The 11,690-nt window shown below is 38.8% G+C and overlaps 1 protein-coding gene across 1 annotated transcript; it reads right to left on the reverse strand.

Moving 5' to 3' along the window:
* Positions 1–10,181: 10,181 nt before the first annotated feature.
* On the reverse strand, positions 10,182–10,544 carry LOC115232829. The gene has a single exon (XM_029802951.1). The coding sequence runs from the start codon at positions 10,542–10,544 to the stop codon at positions 10,182–10,184; it is 363 nt and encodes a 120-aa protein (XP_029658811.1).
* Positions 10,545–11,690: the final 1,146 nt, after the last annotated feature.

Consider the following 11,690-nt stretch of genomic DNA (forward strand, 5'->3'; position numbering starts at 1 on the left):
CGCTGATCCTCTGAGGGGCGGTGCGGGACGAGGGGAAACCATCGCGGGAGGTATGACGTCGCGCGGGGGAGATGTATGACGTCACGCGGGGAAACCGCGGCGCAGCCGATAGGCGAGGGGTCCGCGGGGAAGAGGGGAAAGGATAGCGCGACGCGTTCGCAATGTGTGACAGAGATAGCGCGAGGCGTTCGCATGCACGTGGGAGAAGGATGGCGTTCACATGCACGAGTAGGAAAAGGATAGCGTTTGCATGGGCGTGGGAAAAGGATGGCGTTCGTATGTACGTTGGAGAGAGATAGCGCGAGGCATGCATCAAGAGGAAAAGGAAAGAAGAAGGCGCAAAAATAATTTAGACACTTTTATGAATATTAATAAAAAATGTTTATTTAATATTTGTGTGTATCATATAAATGTACGTGCGTGCGTGCGTGCGTGTGTGTGTGTGTGTGTATAGCTCGATGCATTTATTCGAGTATTTCAATGCGGTTCTCGTCCATAACGAGGTGTCAGCTGCGTTTTATATTTTCCAATCCTCGAACATCACTTCACGATGATCTCTCAGACAATGGTCCAACAATAATGTACAAGATTTCTTCAAGCCGATTTCTCGGCCTTGTACCATTTGTACAATCGAATTAACAGGAATGTTTGTCGATAGCGCCGCACAGTGGATCGAAACATGGAAAGAGCGGACATCGCACTTTTAGAGACGAAATACAATAGCTAAAGCAAAATAAATATGCATACATAATCATGAAGTGTGTACCTTACCAATTTAAATAATTGTTTGCAATATTGTATTAAACAACAATTTTTAACAATAATTTGTATAAGCGCGTTGCTACCGCTGGCATTAGTATTAACCAATATACACCACGAGGAGATTGCACGGTCGGATTTTGCATATCTTGTCTGTGTGTGTGTGTGCGTGCGTGCGCGCGTGCGTGCGTGCGCGCGTGCGTGCGTGCGTGCGTGCGTGCGTGCGTGCGTGCGTGCGTGTGTGTGTGTGTGTGTCACAGCAGAGATAAGGACCCCATGATTTGTCGTAGCTGAAAGTTACGAAACGTGCGATCCTTATTTTTGTTGTGACACATACATAATATAAAAATAACATACATATAAAAATAAACATGAAAATATATAAAAACCGTACAGGAATGGGACTCCGCGATTCGTCACTTTCGCGGTATTTACTGACTCCAAACTCATCCTGGTGTACCTTAATGAAATAAAAAGAGAAAAAAGACAGAGTAAAAAAATTATTTTAGAAGTTCTCGAGTTTCGGAGAACAAATCTTGTTTTTTTCCTTCACTAAATTTTGGTCGTAAACTCGAGATGAAAGGATCAGATGTGATTAAAAAATGGTTAGGAAGATTTTCATTCGTAGCAGTCCTGTTAATTTTGCGCGTGTGATCTCTCCTATATTGCAATCTATGACTTAAAAATTATTAATTGCGACATACACACAATTTATGACTTAAGAAAACGTTAAAAAATTGCGAAATCAAACAGTGAAACTTCTCGTCATTATCACCAACGCATCTTTGCCCCATATTTTCCCCTTGAAATTCTTTTTTATTTCATAAATGGGCACCTACGGGCAGCTGAAACCAATGGATTCGTCAAATAGAATGTTTATTTAAATATGTAAAACCAACAGAACCTTGGCCACTGTTGGCCATTTTTTTATATGACAACTTGAATTTGCTTATAATATTCGATTCTTTGGATACAGAAGAATTGCCGCCATTTTTTTACACTAATGTTTATATGTTCCACATAAGCATTTTTCTTCATCAAGAAAGAATGTTATTAACATGTGAAAAATTGGTTTCCAAATATTTGGATATGGAAGAGCTGTACTGCCTTGAAGCTTTATGGATAAAATGACAGGAAAAGAAAACCATCTGAGTTATAAGGTTCAGAGCGATGTTTGACATGAATATTAAAGAGATTTTGCGGAAAATCGGTCATTTCTAGTTGTTCTGAACTATCTACAAACTAAATTTGTTAATTAACAATGAATATTAAAAAGTAATTTGTTTGGCCCATGTCCGCTCTTTCCATGTTTCGATCCACTGTGCGCCGGGACACAAACATCTACAGTTTGTAACATTTGCGTAACAAATGTAGTCCAGTAAAATAGTATCAAAAACATCGAATATCTACAAAACGGATAGACAAGCCAATTTTTTGAGGGTGAGTAGAAGGTCATAGGAGATGCTCTTAAACCCTCAAATCGCGCGATTCGGCTAACCAGCGATTGAATTCCATGCCCCTGTTGTAACATTTCGAGTCGATACTGTTTTTCCAACCACTCGAGACATTTAAGGCACTCGTTTTACCATAACTCGCATGAATTCGCATCGTCCATGTAAAACTCCCATAGAAATTGTTCTATTCGCGCAAAATGTTTGGAGTCCCCCATATTTCCCATTTAAGTCTTTTCACAACACAAGTTTTTGTCCAGCTTATACAGTGCAAATTGGGCACATATTGCAGGGCATTATCTGATACAGTAGTTTTCTACACTCTCTGCAAAACAATCCCAGGATTAGTTCATAAATTGCACTTTCATGTTCTTGCACAACACGAATATTCGAAAATAAGTCTGAAATTCGCATAAAACAGTATGTGCAACATTTTTCGTTGTCTTCACTTTTATAATAGAAGTATATACAGCACATTTTCACCGCATCTAAACTATTTATTTCAACTCGGTCTAAAGTACATTGATTTATGTCCATAATATCACTACTGCAGTCACTATCGTTATCGGAATCCTCCGAAAGTACGCGGCCTTCGTCTGATGAATCGTCCAAAAAATTTTCAATTTCCATCAAGTTGTCATCTTCAAGAATGACATCCTCGTCATCTTCAATAACCATAACTTCTTCATCAGCCATAACACATATTGTTAAGATCGTCGTAAGGACGGTTGCGTACTATAACGTTGCACACTCCTCTCGATTATATATATTTTAATTTCATATCTCTTGTCTCCTTCTAACTGGAGTATCCTGTCTCATCTACCTTATCATTTTTCTACATCTTTAGCAAAGTGTGTTGAGAGAAAGATTTAAGTTTTGCAGACTGTGTATATCTATTACACGGTTTTTATTCATACATAAAGGATGGGAGAAATAATTAAATTCACAGATAAATAATAAAATAACTTATTTATTACAAGCATCATGAAGAATATCATTTACATACATTAGCGATGTTATTACGTTGTAGAACAATTACAAATTGTTTGAATTTTTCATTTACAATATGAATATTTTCGCACAACCAGTAATGCATATGATCTATGCATTTTTCAAAATCAAATAAATATAATAGAGTTGGTGGTTTCATATATAAAGAATTATTGGATAATGCCAATTTTATAATATTCAAATCAGACATTTTAACCACTTCGAATGTCAAATCCCGAATCCGCAATGGGGTTTCTGTCGATTGTAGAAATCGTTCAATGTCTGCACGTTTCTGCATCAATGATTTCCACGTTTCAAAAGGCAATATCATTTGATTGTCTCGATTGTCTCTGAGAACCAATTCCACGCAAGATACAGCTCTAACGCTTATTCCAATATAGTCCAAATATTGCCTAGTCCAAATATTTTCAAGTATACGAACCGCACGACGAGGCTCGGATGAAATGCTAAGGAGTAATAAAATATTATTTATAAAAATATTTAAAAAGTATATAATTCTTTACGTTAATTAAAACTTACTTGTTACATCTCTTCTTCTTACACGGTGAAGTTTCATCATCTTGAATCGGAACGTAATAATTCATACGGCTTCCTTCAGTGGGATACATTTTGATATGAACCTTTAACACAAGTGGTCGATGCAATACTGAACGTATTAAACATATTTAAGATATGTATTAGCGTTGCAAAATTGCAATGTGGAGGGGATTATTGCTGACACAATATTTTTTTCAATTTTTCTATTCAAGCGCCGATGTACGGCTGCTTCGCGATGACATCACCCCCAGGTGGAGATTTAGCTGAATGCAAAAAAATGCAATTATAAATTTTTCAAGCGGCGACATGCAGCTGCTTCGCGATGATATCCGAAACGCGCGTGTCAAAATTGTGAAATATAAGAATAATTATCAAGGTTAAATTGTGCTAATATACAAGTAATTTAAAACTTTTGCGATGCATCAGGGTTGAGGTGACATCACCACCAGGTGTGAGATTTAGCCAAATGCACAAAAAAATGCATTGTAATATAAAATTTTCAACCGCTGATGTGCGGCTGCTTCGCGATGTCATCACCCCAGATATCAGAATCCAAACGCGCGTGTCAAAACATGACAAAAACATCATCTCTAGACGACAAAAATGCAATAATCGACAATAGTCCAAATGTACGTGGCAAACCGTGAAATAAAGATTTAGTTGAATGATACACATGATGGAAAGAGACATCAAGATAGAATATAAAATCATGGTAAAGAGGCACATCCTGTCAGTATTTTCGCCAGAGGTTCCGAGACAAGAGTTATTAATAAGCGCATCTTATTAGCAAAAAGTTTTGGCATAAATTTGGAAATATGGCGGAAAACAGTGCCGAACGAAATCTGCATGAGCAATCTGCAAGGGTGAATTCGATAGAAGAGTACGTTGCGTGGGAACAACGATGCGACGAATATATCGAATCATTAGAAGAACAAAGTCGAATCAAACGTCCACGATTATCGATCGGGATTCGACAATCGCTGATTGCACGAATCGCACGACTCGAGGGATTGAAGAACTCGTTACGCAGGCGTTTTGTACATGCGGGTGCAGGATGCAGCACGCAGCAACATGGATTGATTTAGCGGGAGATCGATACGGCGTTCGAGAGTCGCATATTGACTGGTGCGGTTATAAATCATAGTCACATCGAGCCTCGTCAATTTCTCGAGGATGCCAAAAACATTGTGCTCGAACACGTGCAAAACGTAATGACAAAGCACTTTATTGTAAAAGTGAATACAGTGTTCAATGGTGAATTTGTGACGGGTGATAAACGCGCAAATAAAAGTATCAATACAAGAAACTATGAACTCTTTCGCACGTCCGATTTACGCAAATGGTACGAGCGGCGCCTTGTCGAGCCCACTCTAGCATCGCTCAAAAAATTTCAGGAACGCGACAGCGGGTGGGCATTGTCGCGAATACTCGATTTAATTGTGAATATAAATAAATATAATCCTATGCGCGTGGGATGTCACATAAAATTACCGCGGGCGATAATAATGAAAAGAGCGGTGATTAACGTGCAATCTAAAGACAATGCGTGTTTTGCATAGTCTGTGATCGCTGTTCTATATCCAGCTGAAAGTTATGTTTATCGAGTATCTTCGTATCCACATTATACGACAGTCGTGCCAACGATATCTCCATAAATGTATATAGTATCGAGAAAGAGACCGTTGTCCCGATACGTCTGAGCGTGCTAAAGAGAGATAAACATGCCAACTTGCTGTACCTGGAAGACAACAACGTTGGACATTTCGCGCGGATCAAGAATCTATCCCGGCTCATGAGCTCGCAATTGAGCAAAAAATATCACAAAAAATATATCTGCAATCGGTACGTATATATTTAATAAAATATTGTAAAAATAATTAAACAAAAATTTTAAAAATTATTTCTATTATAGATGTTTGCACTTTGGATCAGACGACAAGTTGCAATCACATACGATGGATTGTCGAGAAATGAACGAGTGCGCTATTCGATTACCAAGCGATAAGGACAAGTGGCTCACGTTCAACAACTATAATCGGAAACAGCGGCTTCCATTCGTTGTATACGCCGACTTGGAGTACGTTTTGGAAAAGACGGAGGAAGAAAGAAACTACCAACATCATAAAGTATTTAGTATTGCTTATTATGTACATTGTTCGTACGACGATTCGTTATCCGCGTATCATTCTCGTCGCAGTACCGATTGCATGTCATGGTTCGTCGAAGAACTAAAAAATTTAGCGCAACGTGTAAAAACAATTTTATCAGCTAATGTCCCCATGGTAAATTTAACACCTGATGAATGTGAAAAATTTCATAGCGCGACGCATTGTTATATATGCGAAAAACCATTCGTCCAAGATGATACACGCGTACGCGATTATTGCCATCTGACCGGGCGGTACAGAGATCCCGCGCATTCAAATTCCAATTTAAATTATAAAGATTCTTTTTGCATTCCAATAGTTTTTCATAATTTATCCGGTTACGACGCGCATTTCATTATCAAGGAAATATCTACAGCATTCGAAGGAGGAATCGAGTTACTTCCGATAACAAAGGGAAAAAAATATCATTTACAAAAAATGTTAAACTTGCCGAAGAGAAATCGAAAAATCATATTAAATTGCGTTTTATTGATTCATATAAATTTCTTACAGCCAGTCTCGATAAATTAGCATCATTCTTGAATAAGGATAAACTCAAAATTTTAAAATCTGAACTTCGAAACTTACCGAATGACAATTTCAATTTATTAACACGGAAGGGCGTATTTCCGTACGAATATGTTGACTGCGTCGACAGGTTGCAAGATACGTGTTTACCACCGCGCGAATCATTTTACAGTTCCTTGACCGGTGACACAATATCCGCTAGCGATTACGCGCACGCCGAGAACGTTTGGAAGCGGTTCTCCCTTCGAATGCTAGACGAATATAGCGACTTGTATCTCAAAATTGATGTCTTGTTATTAGCAGATATTTTTGAAAATTTCCGCGAAAGTTATATTAAAAATTATGGGCTCGACCCCGCGTATTACTATATTCTTCCCGGATACACGTGGGACGCCATGTTGAAGCATACGAATATTACATTCGAATTGCTTACAGATATCGACATGGTTATGTTTATCGAATGTGGAATACGTGGTGGTTTGAGTCAATGTTCCAACAGGTACGCACATGCTAATAACAAGTACATGCAGTCGTACGATCCATCGAAACCTTCATCGTATCTAATGTACTTTGATGTAAATAATTTGTACGGATGGGCAATGTGTCAACCTTTGCCCTATGCAGATTTTCGATGGGTCGATGATGTATCCGATTTTGATACATCATCAATCGCGCTCGATTCGCCTACAGGCTACATCCTCGAAGTCGATCTCGAATATCCGCAACATGTTCACGATGCACATACTGACTTACCGTTTTGTCCGACACGCGACAAACCACCTGGTAAGCGGCAGGATAAGCTGCTCGCAACCTTATATGATAAGAAGCGTTACGTAATACATTACCGCAATCTGCAACAATGCACGCGACACGGACTTCGCGTTAGAAAAATACATCGAATATTACAGTTTTCACGATCTCCATGGCTTCGCAGTTATATCGAACTTAATACACAATTCCGAACACTCGCGAAAAATGATTTTGAGAAAAATTTATATAAATGAATAAATAATGCGGTATTTGGCAAAACGATGGAAAATGTGCGCAATCACATTAATATTAAGCTTGTGACACATTGGGATGGAAGATATGGCGCAGAGGCGATAATCGCAAAACCAAATTTTCACAGTAAAAGCGTGTTTTCGGAGAAACTGATCGCTGTTGAATTGCGCAATCTCGAAGTTAAATTTAATAAACCAATCTACTGTTACGTCCAGACTCGAGGAAGGATGAGTCAGTGGAAGGGCGCAACCACTATCTTTATGATCCCGAAGTTAAACGTCTCGAAGCGTTAGAATTGGGTCGAACAAACTTGACGGTCCGAAAATCAGGTAAACGACTGTTAGGGTCGCTATTACTCTGTTTTTTAGAAATTCACTCGGCGGTTCAGTGGAAGGGCGCAACCACTATCTTTATGATCCCGAAGTTAAACGTCTCGAAGCGTTAGAATCGGGTCGAACGAACTTGACGCTCCGAAAATCAGGTAAACGACCGTTAGGGTCGCTATTACTCTGTTTTTCAGAAATTCGCTCGGCGGTCCCTTTTTGGTAAAAGAATTTAATCTCTATTACGCGGGATGGGACCAGGTGCGATCTTTTGACTGGAGAATGAGAGGGGTTAATAAAGATTGGATTTAAATTAGAATATAAATTTATTCATAATAAATTAAACTACTTTGGTATACATTATATCAATAGTTATTTTAATATGCGTATGGGTGTGTGTATGTGTGTGTGGTTGTTCGCGGTTCTTACAATTGTACGGAGGACATCAGTCAGAATAATGAGGCAAGATTCTATTATTAATATTGAATTTCTGACTGGTTATTACAAAATATCTGTTAGAAAAAGAAAATAAAACAATTTGTGTGAGTGAGAGTGTGTAGGAATATTAGGAGGTTGTTTTCATAATTCTAGGATTGGTATGAGGATTCGTCATCGAGATCTGGGAGTTCATTGCAGAACTCTTCCAATGCTCTTTCGAATTCGTTGGATTCAAGAGGGGAGAAAGGAGGGAGTGGAGATTGATAGAAGGATTCGTCCTCCAAATCAGGGAGTTCGTTGCAGAAATCCTGCACTGTCTTCTCGAACTCGTCTAATTCTGAAGGAGGAGAAGGAGGGGGTGAATCATCAAGGATGATCGTTGACAACGAGGAGAACGATCGGGGGGAAAGCGGCAGTTCGGGAGAAGGTGGTTCCGAAGGATATATTGGGAGTAACTAGGGGGGAAGTCAATGATTGTTTCTGTGTATGTGGTGATTGAGTAATTACTACTACTACTACTGGCTATGGTTGATTTATGCGGGTGCCGGGTTGCGCTGAAGACGACGCCAAGACTAGAACACTGATATTGAACTGGTCACTCTTTTTTCTAATTATGAATTTTTGCTCTTAATGCGCGCATACGAGACTAATTGCCCGGCACTGATTGAAGTTGACAGAAAGGACTGAATGAATCAATTGAATTTTTTAGTCTTACGAGTTCTTTCTTTTATAAAACCTTTTTGAGGGCGTCTTCTAATTTTAAGAGTGGGATCTTTCAAAAACTTTAACAAATTGAAATTATGCAAAAGTAGGGATTCTTCAAGATTTTAACGAATTAGAATCGTGCCAGTGTCCTCATTCGGCAGCGGGTGTCTCCTATTTTCGTATTTTTACCTGTGCTGAACGTTGGTTGGTGAGTTCGATATTATTTTAAAAGTTCCTTAAACATTAGCCTTTCCGGGGGACCTTCGCGCACATGATCTGATTAGAAAAGGGTCTTCCTTATAATTATTTTTGTCAACGTTGATGCAGCTGTGTTTATTACTTGTCCGTTAGAAAATTATTATCAGTATTAATGCAGCTGAGTTTATTAAACATTTCGTTAAAAGTTTATGTTATCTCATTGTTCTTCCGCCGGAAATTCTACTGCAAGGGGTAGATATTATTTTTCATTTATCCCAGTTGACAATGTGTACGGTATACCGCTTGCCAATAAAAAGATACCGGGTTTAATGAAGGACGAAAATAATGGCGCGATCATGACCGAATTCGTCGGGCTTAGGGCAAAAATGTGTTGCGAATAGATGGTAAGAAGGATACGAAAAAAGTAAAAGGCGTCAAGAGTAACGTCGTCGCGAGAACGATAACGTTTGACGATTACACGCGGTGTTTGAACGAAGAGATTGAAATGACGCGTCAGCAGTCTTGTATAAGATCTAAATTACACGAAGTATACACTATTCGCGAGACAAAAATTGCTCTAAGTCCGTACGATGACAAGCAGTATATCATACCTGAAACCACCGACATGCTACCGTGGGGACATTACAAAATACCGTGGTAAATAAAAATTATATATTAGGTGTACAAATAAGTTTCCGCCGTTTGACAAAAGTTGGCGCCACCAGTAAGTTATGGTTAAAATTGTCAGATGTAAAACGTCCTTAACGTAAGATTGGACATCAGTCAATAACATAACCTTAAAATATTAGTGATTTTTTATCAGTATAATATATTCTTTTGTGTGCGAAAATGTCGAGTTTTGAGCCGAATAAGCGTCATTTGCGGGAACTTTTGATTTACTTCTTCAATTTGAAGAAATTTGTAGCTGAGGCGTATCGATTGCATATGTAGAAGCATATGGTGAGGCTGCCTTAAATGAGAGAAGTTGTCGTGAGTGGTTTCAAAAAATTAAGAACGGTGAATTTGACATCGAAGACAAAGAACGTAGCGGAAGGTTATCTATCCAAGAGTTGTGTGTAGCATCAAATCCCAGCCATTTCACATAAGCCATTCTCGTTACCCTTTTTGCGTATCTTCTTTTCCACGAGATGTACGTCGGGATTAACAACACGATATAACTCGTATTCGTAAAATCCGCCGGCGACGAGATTTCCGCGCGAATCTTCGTGTACATAGGTCGCGGGATTAGTTTTCTGCACTTTAACGATCTTAAACACTTCGGTTGTCCAATTTGGCGTGAAACCTTTATCAAAGAAAGTCTTGAATTTACTCACGCGTACCGGATCGCGTACTTTGAATCTTGCCGATGCCGCAATCTTTACGTTGCTGTATATCGTATTTAAAAGTTTATCGGCGATCGCGGAGGTAACATCGATAGGTCTCATACCGATAGTGCGATGTTTTCGCGCATTGTACTCTCCAACGAGCCGGGACAACGCGTCGAGCCACTTGTAATTTCCATTAAACGTTTAATAAACATTTCCCACATATTGTTCTTTAATGTACGGTTGAATCGTTCGACGACCGAGACTTTCATGACAGACTACGTCGAATAATGATTAATGCTGTTTTTTCACGAGTTTCTGTACATTTGCGTTGTAAAATTCTTTTCCTCTGTCAGTTTGAAAATTTTTCGGGCATCTTCCATTGTCTCGAATTATCTTTGCGATCGTTTCCGACATCTCATTTCCATTCTTACTCTTGAGCGGTACGGCCCACGCATACTTGCTCAACACATCGATAACTGTGAGTATATAGTTGTAGCCTTTGTTGAATCGTGCATATGGACGCATCTCGACCACGTCCGCCTGCTACAGATCGTATCCGCGTACTATGACACGTCTACGTGGAAAATTTTTTCTCGCTGGAGCATGCAATTCTTCCACGAGCAGCTGTTTTTCAGAGATCTTCCGTAGCATATTTGATCGAGGCATAATTCGTAATAATGAGATAATTCCTCCACGTATATTCTTTATGTATCTTTCTTCTCCTGCGCTGAATCAGATGTAATTTGCGCGTGAGTTGCATACCGAAGCATTTTCTGCATCTCATCCATCATTATTTGTAGCGCCTGCATATTCGTCTCGAGCGTGTTCAAAGTTCCTCGATGCTAATGCCGGCGATATTGTAACTTTCAAGTCTTGTAACTTGAAAAATACTTATTAAAAAGATACTTTATTGTTGTATTTTCAAAAGCTCTCGAGATAAGTTATAAAAATATGTAATAAAAAATAAGGGGTTTCATTTAAGAAATTTATGATGACCTTTACGTGGCCTTGACAACGCTATTCAAGGTCGTATTAATATTACTATGTAATGCGTTACTTGAGACCCTACAACTTTCGTCTGAAATATTTTTGTCTGCCATTCTCGGTTTTCGAGATATTCGGCTGGCACGGGTGGTCTGATACACCCTGTATATAAATACAGTAACTATTTCAAATTTTTTAATCAATAGAAAGTCAATTGTTTACACTTCCCAATATATGCATATACATACATGCATGTATAAACATTATATATATATATAT

The sequence above is a fragment of the Formica exsecta genome, unplaced genomic scaffold (genome assembly GCF_003651465.1).
Source record: "Formica exsecta isolate Colony F162 unplaced genomic scaffold, ASM365146v1 scaffold102, whole genome shotgun sequence".
Taxonomy (NCBI): domain Eukaryota; kingdom Metazoa; phylum Arthropoda; class Insecta; order Hymenoptera; family Formicidae; genus Formica; species Formica exsecta.